This window comes from Chelmon rostratus, chromosome 1 (genome assembly GCF_017976325.1).
Source record: "Chelmon rostratus isolate fCheRos1 chromosome 1, fCheRos1.pri, whole genome shotgun sequence".
Taxonomy (NCBI): Eukaryota; Metazoa; Chordata; class Actinopteri; order Chaetodontiformes; family Chaetodontidae; genus Chelmon; species Chelmon rostratus.
Window position 1 is genome coordinate 22,730,637 of NC_055658.1, and position 15,780 is coordinate 22,746,416.

The 15,780-nt window shown below is 44.5% G+C and overlaps 1 protein-coding gene across 2 annotated transcripts in view; it reads left to right on the forward strand.

Moving 5' to 3' along the window:
- Positions 1-441: 441 nt before the first annotated feature.
- The window catches only part of cd276 (CD276 molecule), a 65,620-nt gene continuing 50,281 nt past the window's right edge, over positions 442-15,780 (forward strand). Inside the window, exons 1-3 of one of the 2 annotated variants that reach the window (XM_041937971.1) lie at positions 442-710; positions 2,551-2,652; positions 6,447-6,542. In XM_041937971.1, coding sequence (XP_041793905.1) covers positions 2,625-2,652; positions 6,447-6,542 — 124 coding nt within the window. In that variant the 5' untranslated portion in view covers positions 442-710; positions 2,551-2,624. The remainder of the gene's footprint in view (positions 711-2,550; positions 2,653-6,446; positions 6,543-15,780) is intronic. The other variant, XM_041937979.1, reaches the window with a different exon arrangement.

Sequence of the window (15,780 nt, forward strand, 5' to 3'; positions counted from 1 at the left end):
TTTTCGGCCACATCAATCACCAATCTAACTAAAGGTAATCATCAGGCGAATTTATGCTTTCAAAGTTTAGAATATAAAGCCCACAAATTCATGCCAATAACATGACACAGTGTAATTTTAAAAAATAATTCTCATTTGCAACTACTTGTTCAATACGGAATTAATCAAATATCACCCACGTAAACACTCTTATATGAATATAAAGGAGCCATATGCTTGTGTGTATATTACAGTTAATTATCTACTGCACAGGCTGCAGTGATGCGTTTAAGGAGCATATGACAAGTCGAGGGCTACATCGATAAAAAGTAATTGTCGTGACCACAAAGCGGGGACTGAATAACAGTCTACTCTACAGTGAGTGGTAAGAAAACGTAGACCGGTGTGTTCACAAATGGTTAACCCGGGGGTCGGGAGGTTCTTTCCCCCCTCGGCATGACATCATGGCTGGACAAAGCAGCAGCAAGGAGTGGTTTCTGGAAGAGAAGCGTCCCAAACCAATGGGGCATACCCACACTCCCCGAAACCCCATCCTGTAGCTTCACCCAGCGTCAGATCAAAGTGTCACCGCGTCGGCAGCGGCTCCTCCAGCGCTTCTCGTCGTAAGAGGAATGAGCCACTCTGGAAAATAACATCGGCTGAGCTGCTCAGAGAAAAGAGTCACCGCCGCTGGATGCTTGGTGTCTTTTAAGTGTCGTCCTCTTAACATGGTAAGACTTTGAGAAACTGCGTTTGAGAGCGGAGCGCGAGCTGAAAGGCACGTTCCGATACGCAGGCTAATGAAAAACAAAGATGTCTGTTAACTTTTATTTGTTGAGAGGAGCAACAGCTGGCGGGGGAGCAGGACAGCCCCATGAAATCAGGGCAGGGCAGCTGGCTCACATAGTTGGCTCTCCTCGCTGGCATGTGTGTTCATTTCTTCCTTTCTTTCTAGTTTTAAAACAAGGCAGAGGCCCGCTAAGCTACAGCTACAGTTTTCAGTTACATAGATTGAGAAGGAGCCATTTATGAATGAAACGGACTGCGCCCCCATTTGACAGAAAGTCAGCACTGCATCACCGCGTTTAATCATGTGTAGCAGCGACTTCCATGACCCCGAAATAGTCACATAAAAGTAACAGTTATGCGTTCATATTTACGCACAAGTGACGCACTTTATCCCCAGTGTGTCACTGACATAATTTTCATTATATCCTCACTCAGTGCCATAACTTATATTATTTTCCACACAACTATATGGACTGTGTGGGTTTGTGTAACTGAACCAATGTTTTTTCATATAGGTAAGTAGTTGTTGGTCTTTCTGTGTCTTCTTTTTGTGGATGGAAGTGTACCAGGACAGGCCAGGTGACAGCGGTCCCCAGTCTGAGGTTCTAGACCCGACCAGGGCTCATGAGACAAATCTGAGAGGACAGTATGGTAGAAACATGGGGGAAAACGCATTACTGCCACACTGAACTACACTTATTTTTTCAGACTTTCCGCTAATCTGTGTTTCCCTTTTCCTCGTGAATCACTGGAAAATTTGACCTCTGAAAGTTATTAAAATGCGAAGGAAAGGGAAAGAGATCTTTGGTTGAGCTGGTCACTGCTAGATGACACATGCAGCCAGAATGGAGGGGTTGCATGTATGGGGTTCTTTAGTGTTTAAGGGGTCACCCGTGAGATATGTAAGGAACCATAAGAAGAGGCGCCGTACTCTGGGCTGTGGTGAGGATGTTGCCTGGCCTTGTTCAGCCCTCATCACATGATAGTGCAGCTGTGCTCTGCTGGCAGGTACAGCTTCCTGTGGCATGTAGGAGGATATGGTATATTCCATTCTGAGAACTTGTATAGAAAATGATTTCTGATATGGTGGCGAGATAATCATGTTATTCGACATTGGGCAAGATGCTCTACCGCATTTTTTTTTTTTTTTTTTTGCGAAGGATGTGGTTGCAGTTTGTGTCGGCGGGCAGCTCATAATATTATTTCATCCGCATATTAATGCACACAGATGTCAAGCTGCCGGATGATAAAGGCTACACTAAATTTGTTCCTGTTACAAAAACCTGTCACATTGCAGACTCATCCTGTCTACTTTTCCGGTCTTGACAAGACACATGCCTTATAGTTGTCACTGCCTCACCTGCTCATTATCAGTGAGATAAAGATATACAGTCTCGTTTCGAGAAGTCTCGAGAAATCTCGTATTGGATTTCTGTATGAGACTAATGTAGGGCCAAGTGTGAACTGTAAATTAGAGTTTCAGTAATTATAGAGATAGTTGGCAAGTAAAACTTTCATACAACATCTGAGCCATAAAACGTCCCTGAAGTTTATGGAGCTTTTTTTTTTATGGAGCTCTTCTTTATTCAGTTTGGAAAACTAATGTGTAATTTGACTGAGTAATGCCTTAATTGACTTGGTATGGGGAACATTTCCCTGCTTAAAGTGGATCCACTCATCCCTATAGACAGTTTGCTGAATTGTCACCGCTGCTGCCATATGGATTTGAAAAGCTCACTTTCATCCCATGATGCGGCCCTCGATGGGACCGGTGTCTTCCAGGTCGGAAACGTCCCCATCATCGAGGGCTGAATGGTTCCCAATGGTTTGAGGAGCTTGGCAATGATACCAGCCATATGCCGATGAGACATTTGAGCCCAGAAGGTCAGTGGGAGTCATTGTATTAAAAGTAAAAGGCCGTGTCATCCAGGAGAGGAGTGGACTCAGACGGCAGCAGTGTCAGTGAAATGACAAACTGTGAGAGGTGTCACTTGAAAGAATACTGCAATGGTACAATGACCATGGCAAAACTGTAAATCTTAATGTTCTGTGACACTTCAAGAATAATTTCTCTTTCCTTTGACCTCAGTAAGAAGCCTAATTATCCTTAGCGCCGTGTCAAAATGAAATACACTGGTGATTATGGCTCAAAAGCTGCCGACCACTAAAAGAAATTCAAGACGTTTAGACTGTCAAACAGTGTTTCAGCGACCGTTTCTTTTCCATTTTAATGGTCTTCCTTGTGGAGAGCACCGTTATTAGTTAATTCCACGAACAGCATTGAAATCTGAATGAAGAGTTGGTAATAGTTTTGATAAATTGGTGTAATATTGTGATGGATAATGCAGCTTCTTCTTTTTTTTTTAAATACAACCCTCCACAGTTCAAGTTTATTGTGCCATTATATTCCACAGGTTGCTACTTGAAAGTGTGGTCAGCTTGTTTTGATGTCTGGCAGAGCTGAATCATTAAAGTTGAATTGTAAAAAGAAAGGAAGGGAAAAAGAAAGCATCTGTATGCTGGCATGGGGTCAGTTTAGTACTTGAGTCACTCAGTAAAAGAGCCTTTGATGGCTTCCTGGTGTCTGCACAACACAGACAGAGTCAGACTGTGGTTTGGTGTGTTGGCACATTTCTGTTCACGCTGTCCTCAGGAAACAGATATATTTACAGACACCCTGCCCTTTTTGGAGAGGACGGCTGTGATGTGCGTCTGCTCGTTTCTTCAGTGAATATACATATATTTTGTGAATGTCTGTGCCGTGAATTTCACCACCTCTGAGGGAGATTCAGATAGTGTTCCAAGCGTCTCTGTTGGCTGGCCGGTGCCTTCTGAAAGTCCAGAGAGCAAGTGGTAATTGTGCTGCTGTTGTGGAAAATTTGTGATGAAGCTGCACTCCTGCCCACATCCTCTCTGCTGAAGCCATAATTGGAGCCTCATGGGAAAGGTTTTGGTTAAGCCAGGAGGTGGAGCCACAGCTGACAGCGAAATCAAAATCATTCATACCAAAACACCCGGAATGATCTGTTAACTGCCTTCCTCCAATTCAAACATATAAAAACAAAGTTTACCGACCTTGTAATTGTAGATTTGTGTCGACGTTTAGCCAGTCTGACATAAGCTGTCACATATGTTGACTGGTGGGACATTACAGCATCCGGCCACACCTTGGTGTTCAGAGTTGCTCATCGGAGTTGTGAGGCATCCACAGTAGATGCTGTAAACGCTGTGCTGTGAACTCTGCTCTCTTCATTTGAAAGCTCGATTGAAGGTGGATAAATATTAAAAAGAAATCGTTTTTGATGCTTCACTGTGGATGCAGAACTTTTTAAAGTGGACAAAAACTATTTTCACACATATGCAGCATTTTTCAGGTACACCTGTACAATCTAATGCAATCCAATAAATCTGCTTTTATGATGCCTATAAGTTGTTTTTTTTTATGCCATCAGAGGGGATTTAGCAGAATAATAGAAACACCTCTGAATATAATGGAGTCCAACACATCACCACCTTCAACAAGGACTCCAATAATAAACATATAATTGAATTTACACATTCCTGACAATGTCAACAAAAACTGAACATTGTAAATTTTGTGCAGAGACACGTTCTGGCAGAGCTGTTGTATTGAATTGTGTTAGCTTGTGCAGGTGTACCTAATAAAATGGCCACTGGGTGTATATACAAGTGAGTGTCTGGATGACTCGTAAAACGCCTTCAGTTCTTTAATTGAAAGTGTTGCCGTATGACAGGCATGTCAAACTGATTCCATAAAGGGCCTTGTAGCTGCAGGTTTTCATTCCAACCAAGGAGGAGAACACCTGGCTGGACTCAATTAATCAGCTGATCTCAGTCTTCAGCTGATAACTAAGTGATCCCTTGATGTTGATTGGTTGGCCTGGTGTGCTCCTCCTTGGTTGGAACAAAAACCTGCAGCCACATGGCCCTTTATGGAATGAGTTTGACATGCCTGCCGTATGAGGAGCGGTGACTCGTGTTTTGTCATACGTGCTGTTCATCTTTAATGCCCACCTTAAGGATAAGTGTGTTTAGCTTTGCTTCTCTTTCCCATTGACCACAGCTGTTGTTGGCTCCTCTGAGCTGTTATGTGGGGGATTTTGAATATTTCTGACTTTGGTGACTACCTCTGGTCGAAAAGGAAGCTGTCGCTGAGAGCAGAGCACTCTGATACACACACCTAATCTGACCCGGGGACACTGGACGCTGAGATGAAGGGGTGGAAAGCGCATTTTCTCTGCACCACTTTTTCCCAGGATTCTCTCATTTTTTTATTCAAACAAAAACTTATGCCATCAGAAAAGTTTGAAAGATGCTATAACGTTAAATTCAGACGACGAGCTTTTATCAACTACTCATCCGGCTCTCACACACACTCTCAGGGCTTGGAGACTTGCCTCCCAGGTATTTGTAGGAAAAGAGGAATAGAGAGGGAAGATAAGAGGACGTTAATAGATCACCAATAGGAAGTTAGTGTAAAGAAACAGGAAGCGTGTCCTTTCCCTTATGTGCTAAGAAATGATGCAAAAGCAAAGTCAGGAATTGACAGGAAACCAAATGTTTTTTAGATTGTTGCTCACCTCCTTCTGTGCTTAAGGACTCTCTTTCAAAAAGTCCAGTTCGAGTACATTAAATGAGCGAAACTCATTTCGCAGTAACAGCACACAGAGCTCATACAGCTTAACACTGCAAGGCAAATCAGCAAGGTACATCACAGCGGTGTCATTCCTGAACAGCAACAAAATATAGCACATCCTAACACAATAAAAGAGAATATATGCAATGACTTGAATTACTGGCCAATCTTTCTACATACATTTTTCAGGGGGGTGCCCACTCTTAAATTATTGTTAGCAGAAATGCCCTGTTTGCTTATTATTCAAAAATCTGAGTATGTCTGTTTTATAATAGAAAGCTCTTCCTCCTCACGTGCACACATGCAGTACATACTGTTTTTCCACCTCTGCATGTATGCATCTTCTTTTTTTTCCCCAAAAACAACTTTGCATTCATACCAAACGACCTGCAACAAGCAAGCATGGACACTGTGAAACTAATGTAGTGAATCTGTTGCATCTGTTGTTCCTCATACATGTGAAAAAAACATATCTGTTTACTACAAATGCAAGAAGTTTGTCTCAACAAATACAGATGCAAATAGTGACCTCTACCAATCTCTCAGATGTATATCTCATAAATATTTCATGCACGGTAGAGTGGAAGTGGATGGGGAAGGGACAGTTTTGTCTGTCTCTATTCACTCCTGAAGTAGTGTTTTCCCTCTGGAAAGCAGAGAGAATGACTCGGCTGTTTCCTGTCAACTTTGGAAGTCCCCATTTGTCATCAGCGCGCCACTCCCTCTCAAAGAGAAAAGCCTTGAGCAGGCCAGAGAAAAAGACTGGAACAGTCACCTTCAGACATACTTTCAGATAAGTTTGTAAGTCACAAAAATAATTCTAGACTTTCAAATGGCCTTTATTTCATGAAATATGTTGGATTGTGTCTATTTCCAGGCGAGCTAAAACAAAGGCAAACCTCTCTGTTTCTGTCACTTTGTGATCACCCTTCTGTCCACACGTCTTCTTATTTTGCCGTGCTGCTGTGTTCTGTGTTATCTTCCTCCTCCTCACGCGTCTTTTGTTTCCTTTCCCCTGCAGCGCTGTGTCTAAAGAAGTTGACCTGCAGTTTGAATCCACCCTGGAAGACCATGCTGTCCATCCTGCTGCCCGCAATGCTGGCCGTCCAAGCTATGGGTGGGTGTCTCCCCTGCCCCTGCCCCTGCCATTAGATCTGAGTCACCGCAGTGGGAAATGCCACTTTTTGTTAAACAATACGGCCTGCAGGGCCTATTAGCTTTTCCCCTTCCAAGGCTTCACTGGGCAAAACAACAGTTCAAATGAGGCTACTCCCAAAAAGTGATGTGCCAATAGCTGCAAAGTTATAAAGCCTCCCTGTTTAAACTCTCATCCATCCAGACAGACAGAGAACATATTCTTATTTATACAGACAGCCTACCTCAGGGAATAAAAAGACATTTTTCACAAGAATTCCCATAAGTTCTTACAGGCTTACAACTCTCTGCTATGGGAGTGTGTTTCTTTTATATTTCTCTTATTATTCAGCTTGTAAAACAGAATAGCTTTGACCTTTTCCAGACAGGTGAGGAGAAGAACTTGGGGCTAGGGTGAGGCCCTCCGTGAAAATTGCCATGAAGTGCAGTTTGTCTGCTGTGACTCAGGGAGTGTGGTGTGGAAGTCATCCTCTTATATTTATAACACGGGGAAGCAGGGTGGTGGTTGATGTTGCAACTGAGGATTCATAAGACACGCACTCAAAAGTTTTTACTTCAATAGAAATGGTGCTCCAAGAAAAACTTGTGTCATCATAAAAAAAGAGACGGATAGCTTGCGCAGGCTTGACAATGTCTCACGACACGGTAAATAAAGGAAGGGAGGTGAGTGTGTCAGGAGGGGGGTCGACTGTGCGTAATGCCACCGTTTCCCCAGTCGGCGTGTGTGGCTGACACATAATGTAAATTAAAATCTCCTAGTTTATGATATTCTTTTATATGATTGTATAGCTAAGAAGAGGGAGGTAGACAGCTCTGAAAGGCTCCCTCTGGCGGGCTATGAATGGGCTCAGCGTACTTTGGCGAACCCACAGAGTTCACAAAGAACTCTCATCGTCCAAAACGGCGTCATTCACAGAGAGTTATTTTTCACCTTTTCTGCTCTCTGGTTGAGCTGACGCAACCTCCTATCGGCCATCAGTGGCACATTTCAGTCTTGACTCAGTGGACCTAAGTGTCTTCAGTGGTTCATTAGGGACCTATTCTCTCCCAGCACAAATGGGCCTGCGGCCTGCTCATTACTGGCTGTGCGGCATCCACTGCCTAACTCGCTCCTCTCACCAGGAGGGAAGAGGAGGAGGAGGTGTCGGGGACTGATGGAGCTCTTTAACTCACGGGTAATGGGCTATTGTGGCTCACACAATGATTCCGTTTCTCTCTGCTAACTGGAGCACTAAGTGAATTAGTTGGAGTCTAGTTTGTGGCTATACAGTCCACATGTAATACTGTGTGATGATACAAAAACACTGCATTCTTCCTTCGTGCAGCTTTTTGGATTGAGTGTAATATTATTCTAACTTCTGGGCCACCAGCTTCAAAGAGAGTTTCAGGTGCATTTCCAAAACAACACAGACAAATTCAATATTATTTTATTTTTAATTCTCTGTTAATTAAGATATTGAGTGCAGTGGCATGTACTTGATAACATTGTGGAGTGACAAATTAATGCTCAGTCTTTTTATTTTCTACCAGTATAGGACATCAGTAATTATCTGACTAGCTAATTAAAGGTCAGTGTGGTTGCCTTTGATTTACTATAAAGAGCCATGTTTTGCTTCTATTGGCCACACAAGCCGAAACCCTACAGACTTGTGTAATTAAATGAGCGGCTGTGTGTGCGCGTATGCGTGTACATGTCTGTGTTGATATGATTCAGGGTCCCCGAGGTCTCCAGGTCCCTCACTGGGATTGCCGGCTGTAATCGTCCTTGTATTCAGCCGTGTCATTGCTCGATAACTCCAGCAAGTGGCCGTATCAGTAGATGCGATTACACCTTGTGGTCCCTGCCAACACACCTCCCATCATGAGAGCAGTATTTGTGGAAGAAAAACAAAGGACAAGCGCGTGACAGCACTGTCATCCCGACACAGTAACATTGCCTGTGTAGCTCCCAGCTGTATCCTGACTCAGTAGTCAGATGATGGATCATTCTCTGTGAAACCTCTCCCGGATGTTACTCATACAGCACTGCACAGCTGTTGTGTCACTGCAGCCGTGAAGAGGCTTGTCTGCGCGGGGTTGTTGTTCTTGTGCTTAAATGCACTATTGAGGGAGCAGAAGTGAGGAAAATCTGCTACACCATCCCATTCTGGTGTTGACCCTCAACCTTACTGCTTGCTTGTTTGCTTGCTTGTTGTTGCTAAGGCTTTTTTTATAGCTCTCATTATAACCAATACTGGTTATACGTGTCAGCAAAATGCATGACATGTCAATGCATATGTACAGTACTGACTGAGCCACAACAGCAGCCGGGTACAGCAACACCCTTGGCTCACTCCGGCACAGCACACAGCAGTGTCAGCCAGTGGCAGAGCTAACAGGAGGCTGTCTAGCTAATTGCTTGTTGTTGTCATACTCTCTGTTCAGTTAGCACAGCCGCTAAGCTGCCAGAGCTCGCCGTGTGCAGCTCTTAGCACCCAAACAATGAAAGAGAATTTTATTCATGCGAATGCAGAAATGGAAAGCTGACCCGATTTCGCTCTCAGTGATGGGAGCTCTAAGGTAATTCAAATTAATTAGCATAATTGGATAGATTGCATCTATCGTAGTCGGCAGGCGCACATTATGGCAGGGCTCAGGAGCGTGAAAATAGCCCGCTCATGCCTGCATCTCTGGTGTACTTTTTAAAGGTCTGCTAACTATGAATGCCCTCTTCCTGTCCTCCTTTTCTCTTCACAGCAATTGATTCTGCAGAGAGGGGACACTTTAGCCTGTGCAGAAATTCAATTTAGGGTTATTACCCCATATCAGTGATGTTCTTGCTAATTTGATTGCGTCCAGTGAAGTATCCTTTTAAAAACAATCGAGGACAGGCTCAACAAAGATTGGTTTCGCCGCAATGCATACATAATGAGCGGTCTCTGTTGGCTTGCCTCCGTCTCACCATTTCCCAGCTCTTCTTTTCTCACAGTGCGCTCGTTGAAACAGAGTGCAATACCCAACAAGCACCTCATGATTATTTCAACAAGTCCTAAAAATGCTGCCTTGTGGGATCGTTAAAAAATTGATATGGCTAATATGCCGAGATTGCAGTTCTGGAGGGGAAGAGGGAGCCTGGAGCCATATGTGGGTCTTCTGTGGGCCTAGTGGGCTGTGATGAATGGGTTGAACGGATGCTGATCTGTGCTTGGAAAGCATCACAGCGACTGACTTGCTGAGGAAGCAAACCAGCAGCTGACACAGGGAGACACCTACATGCCCCCAGGGTGTTGCATGGGTGAAGTGGCGGCGGTGATGTCAGACACCGGGGAGGGGGGGAGGGTGCCGGCTCTGTCATCGAGACGACGCACAGCTGGCGACAAACTGACACCTTGCTTAACCTCGCATCACTCCTGGTGCATCAAACCATGAATCAGCAGAGGATATGAACCTGTGAAAGAGCCAAACAATTCATTTAATTTCATTTCACAGCAGATATAAAACACCTGCCTCATCAGAGGGATCAGAGAAAAAAAATCTTTCATTCTCATCAACTCTTTATGGCTCCACTGTAATGATGGCCATAGTGCATGTACACATCAATGTAGCCTTCCATTATTAGAAATTAGCTGCACTCAAGTCTGCCTGCTTCCTCATCCACCAGCCCTCTCGTTTCCATCCCCAGCCTCCTGCTCATCAAAAGCTCTCTGTCTCTCAGGCTTGTAAGGCAGAAGCCTGCCCTTATCTGCCCGCTGTTCTTCAGCCGGCACTATTATCTGACTGCCAGAGACCATTAACAGGTTATTGACGGGATATGAGATGGCATACATCTATGAAGGAAGCAAGGCAGAGGGAGCCGAGACAGGCGGCAGGAAAGAGAGCGAAAACGGAGAAAATAGTGAGTCCCATCTTGATTTATGACATTGCTGAAAATAAGCAAGCTTGTCTTCCCTATCCGCCATCACCTGTATCTCCTCCCTGACTGAGGGCACTCACGCTCTGTGATGAGTTCGTGGAGCAGAAATGGGAAAGGAAGAGATTATGCTCAGAGCTTAATGTTGAAAGTGACCCCTTTACACCGCAGACGGTTTTAAGTCTCACTTAATCTCATCCATATTGTGGCTCTTTCACTGAGGGGCCATTTGAAAAGTGCTGCTCAAGAAACAGACTCTTTTTTTCAGATTGCTAATTTTGAACCAAACCGTGCTTACTAAGCACATACTGCTGCCTTAATGTTTTCCAGATGCTATTTTTTTTTTCCGAATGGACATCTACATCTGCTCCTGACAGCATGAAATCAAAAGCTAGCTTTCCCCTCAGACTTTTACAGGGATTGGTTATATCATAAGAATAATCGGTATGAAAGGGCTCACAGATCCTTTGAGCAAAATCCTTTGATGTTCAGGTGGTGCAAAATGTCCAGAATGAAAATGTGTTGAGCTGCAGTTATGATCATGAACAGAGGGGGGCAGCGTTGTAAAAGCATATTTCTCCTGCTTGTCTTCTTGCCCGACTAAACCCTCCTGTCATTGCAGTCTGTTAGTATTGCACCTGTTTACTTTGCTGTGTCAATATTGCCCCCTCCAGTGCTGGTGCTTGATGGTCCTTATTTATGAAATCATATGAATATTTCCTCCCATTTCATACGTTTCAGCAGGCTTTCCACAAAGATTGTGACGCACTGCTAAGCTTTGTGCGGTTGTAGTTCGTATTGAACTGAGTCGAGCTGGGTGCAGTAGCATTGCTTAGTGAACTGAAAGGCCCTGAACTGGTATCAGTGTGTGAGTGCTGGAGCGCTGGACATCAACATGTGAACCACATCTGAAGCCAGTGAATTGTGAAAATAATCCTCACAGATAATTGCAGAAAATAATACCTTGAAAAAGAAGGCAACTTGTGTGTGTGTGTGTGTGTGTGTGTGTTTGTGTGTGTATTACTCATGTTGTGGAGACATAAATCCGTTTACATAGGCACATTGTGGGGACTCGCCCTCCTTTTGAGGACAAAACAGTCACCATTACATAAAGCAGTAGGGTAAGGTTAGGTTTGGATTAAATTAAAAGAGAGGTGGTGTACATCCCGAGGGCGTAGCTCGTGTTGCAGAGGTAAAATAATATAAATCTCCTCCAAATATAAAATATTCTAATAAAAATGTTAAAACAATATGTTAAAAAGATGACGGTAGCTCAAACTTTCCGTTTCTTTGCGTTCAAACTTTGCACTTCTTTACATTTCAGTTGTGGCAATGCAGTTCTGGATTCTCAGTGCTGGTCTGGTTCGGTTTAGGCACAAAAATCACTTGGTTAAGGTCATGTTTTGGCTTAAAATACCTGTTTAAGTTGTCACAAACGGGTCTGCTGCACGGCAGTTGTTTTGACCTTTCAAACCTATTGTAGAAATGTTTATATGATGTTAGGACGTTTTTGTGGTTTTCAGACACCTTCAGTGCCGACATTTTGTTCTGGTGACTGGGCTGGCTTTACGGGTCGGAGGAATAAAACAGCGATCCCAGCCTCTCCTCTTCAATATGTTGCAGGTCTGCCCTCCAGACTCTTGCTAATGAGCTAATGGTCCCCTGCAATAGATAGTAAGCCTCCAAGATAATAATGTAATGTCCTCTGAAGTTATAGAAACACACCTCTGTGTGTGTGTGTGTGTTAGGGACTGACAATGCAGGGGCCTGGCCACCTGTGCACTGTGTGTTTGTGTATGTGACTGTTGCTGGCCATGCTGATGGGAACCCCTCTGCTCCAGAGCAGCTTTGTAACACTGTCTCCATTGTAGTGTCTCGTGTCCAATTTCTCAGACAGTGTGTTGCTGTGGAGCTGTCAGGAGTCATACAGGTGTGGAATATCAATGTGTACTCTGGCCTTTGGGTGTCTGTTCCTGCATGAAATTGTGTGTCGGAGGATGTGTGTATGTGTGTACAGATGGGTGTTGTTTGGATTTTATTGATACCACAGATACGGCTTATTAATACCAATGCTGACAAATACTTGTGCCTGTTTCCTTTTCTGACAGCACAGTGGAAGACTAAGGTGATCAATTGTGTTTCATATCTTCTAATCACTTCAATCAATAAGCTTCTACAGAAGATGTTTTGGTGCAGAATCATTCCCCTCTAGCATAAGTTTGATTAGTTTTTTGAAATGCGGTGCATTTATGTCCCAGAAGAGACAGACTGATAGAATTTTGCAATGATCAACAGATTGATACAGCTCACTACTAGTGGAGCACGCCGTGGCTCTAGCTGGGCTTGTGTCTCTGGTTATAAATTAAGGATGATCAAAAGAACGATTTCAGCCTCTGAGAAAGACATAGTTTTGCTGTTTCACACTTTTTCTCGGCTCTGGTTTGATTCGAGTATCAAACCCACGGCCCTTTTTAGGCTTGAAATGTGGCTGTAGAAAGTTTGATTTCATGTCAGTTCATGGATTCCAATTGTGACCAGTTTTCACAGTGGGGAAAAGGCAGCAAACGACCATGACAACTCTCGCAGCATAATCCACTTCTCTGTCCTCCATCTGTGTCCTCAGTATGTTCTATATTTTTGCCAAAACCCTGCTAAATGCACAATTTCCATCTCAGTCCGAACAAGTTGTATTTCATGACAATAGTCATTTCTTTTTCCTTACTTAAATTGTTGTCAATCTCCGTCTCTATTGGAATTGCTGGTGTGTTTATGCTGCACTATAAGGAAATGTGAGAGAAAATATGTGATAGGTATTTCACCCGTCAGCAACCAGTAGCTAATTTGGCACCGCTTCTCCAACATCATCCTCAGCTCTGCTCTGTGCACACGCGTGTGTTTATCTGAAACAGTGTGTGGGCCAAGGTCAGCCATTTGGTGACTCACTTTTGGGGGGGCTGCAGGATAAGAAGTAAAAAAAAAACAAAACAAGAAAAGTGCCAAACATTATCCTGTATGCAGTGCACGTTTGTAAGTGACAGGACAGGTTACCAGGTTACATTCCACACATGGTGTTTAGAAAGTTTGACCTTTTTTCAGCACAAGCTTAACAATTAGCCTGACTTTAGCAAAATATAAAGCTGCCAGGATACCAAAATATGTATGCCTGTCAATCACTGATAATATTGATAATTTCACATCAGCACTTTCAACTGGCTTTCTAAACTAGTCAGAGGAATTTGATTGGCTTCATTAATTTGGTGTCCCAGTGAGCCATGCTGCAATACCAGGGGCCTGGAACTAGCATATTTGAATGACATGTAGCCGTTATTGATGTTATTTTTACAGTTTTCTTACTTGTTCTTCTTACATCGTAATGTCTTTGATGAAAAAGGCCTGTTATAGCTTACTGTTTTTCGTGTGCTTGCTTAAAGAGACAACCGACTTCTAGTCTATTCGAAATGTAGCTCACCTCACAAAAAGACCCTAGCTATTCCATTTATGCTGACATGATAATCCTGTGAATTTATAGATAGCATAGTGACTAATAATCCCACTCCAGTTATCAGATTTTGTGCATCCACGTACTGTACAACACATACTGTGCATGTGGGTGCATGCATGTGCACACGTCTGTCTGTATCAGCCAGGATGATGTGAGATATCACTGGATTGTATTTACCAACAGCCTTGCTGTCACCATGCAAGCACCCTCCCTATAAAAGCTGTGATTCTCCTATTTGCTGTCTGCTCGCATCCCACGCTGTCTCTGTCTCACACTCAGCCTCCATGCTCACCTCATGTGCCGAGCTCGCATCAGCTCACTATACAAATAACGCAGTCGAAATCGGCAGCACCCATGCCGTGCACACCTGAGGAAAGCATGATGGAAGGAGGTGTTGATAGTGACAAGGTGGCGGGTAGTCTTCAAAGTACAGTGGAGAGCAGTGTAAAGATCACTTGCAGCCTTCTCCAGCCATCCCTGTGCCTCGCTGCTAAGCAGGGCCCGTTGCCAGCACTCGCAAAGGCTGTAATGAGTTTATTTCATGTCGGCTGTGAAAGTGCCCGTCTCTGTCTCGCAGGCACTCAAACAGAGCTGAGGCCCATAAACACAAAGTGCAGTGTGTAAATCCCCACAGCCTGACGTCTCCCAGCCTGCCCTCTATGCTTCTGAGCATCTCTTTATCGGGAGGGAGAAGGGAGAGGCGAGATCCCCACTTACCCTCTGAGAAAACACCACGGCTCTGGCTACAAGGTGCAGCCCGGCCCCCTCACCAAAGACCGCTTGTGTTATGATCTTCAACCTCTACTACTTACTCTTGTCTCTCTAGAGAGTGCATGTGTTTTCATGTCGAGAGCAGACCTTAGGAGAGACGATCAAACAGCTACTGCTACTGTACAGAACATGCCGGTTGTTGTGAACAGCAGCAGATCAAAAACGGCCGAGCGCGCAGTGATTTGCTTCGGCTGGCGGTATTTCACCTCTGACGAATAGGACATCAGATGTGTGCTTTCCGTGACGTCAGCCGGCCTCCTCTCCTGTCCAATCCCCTCCCCTCGTTGCAACGCAAAATGCTCCCCTTGTGTTCTCTTTCCAAGCGCGGGTCGGCGTCCCTACACAAGGTCCCTCTGTAGAGCTGCGTCCTCCCCGGGCCTTGGAGCGAGCGGTAGGTCAGCGGTTAAAGAAGCAGCGAGTGAAAGGGGAGGAGGGCGTAGAATGAGAAAGGGGAGTTTCTATCTCTCTCTCCTCTCTGACATGGCTTTGGTCCGTGTTGAGGGATTAGTGTGTGAGGCTCCACCGCAGCCTCTTCCTTGGCTTGTTTCCAGATATTATCTTTAAGTGTGAGCTCGACGCCGGCCTCTCTGTTCTCTCTGTTTCCCTGTTTCCCATCCCCCCTTCCTGTATGGACTCAGTGGTGTGAGTCATCCCAGCCTGCTTGGGGAGTGATTTAATTGCTCTCTCTCCTCCTCCTTCAGCATGCACGTCTCAGAGAGGGCTGTCACTGACCCTCCACTCCTACAAAAAACACCAGCGACCTATTCATTACTGCAAAGGTTGGGCCACCTCCAAAGACAGCAAAAATGCACACTCCAGTAATTTGCTCAGTTATCCCTATTGATGGCGGCACAATACCGCCTGCTCCTGCCATGCTTTGCCCTGATAACTCTCTCTCTATTGTTTGCTGCGCTGTAGCCCAGCCGAGTGAATGTGGGCACAATATGGGGCGATAGAAAACCCCCACAGCACCAGAGGAGCTTTTGTAATCACAGTAAAGGGAAAAACCCTCTGCTGTTGTTGTGTGACTGGCACTCG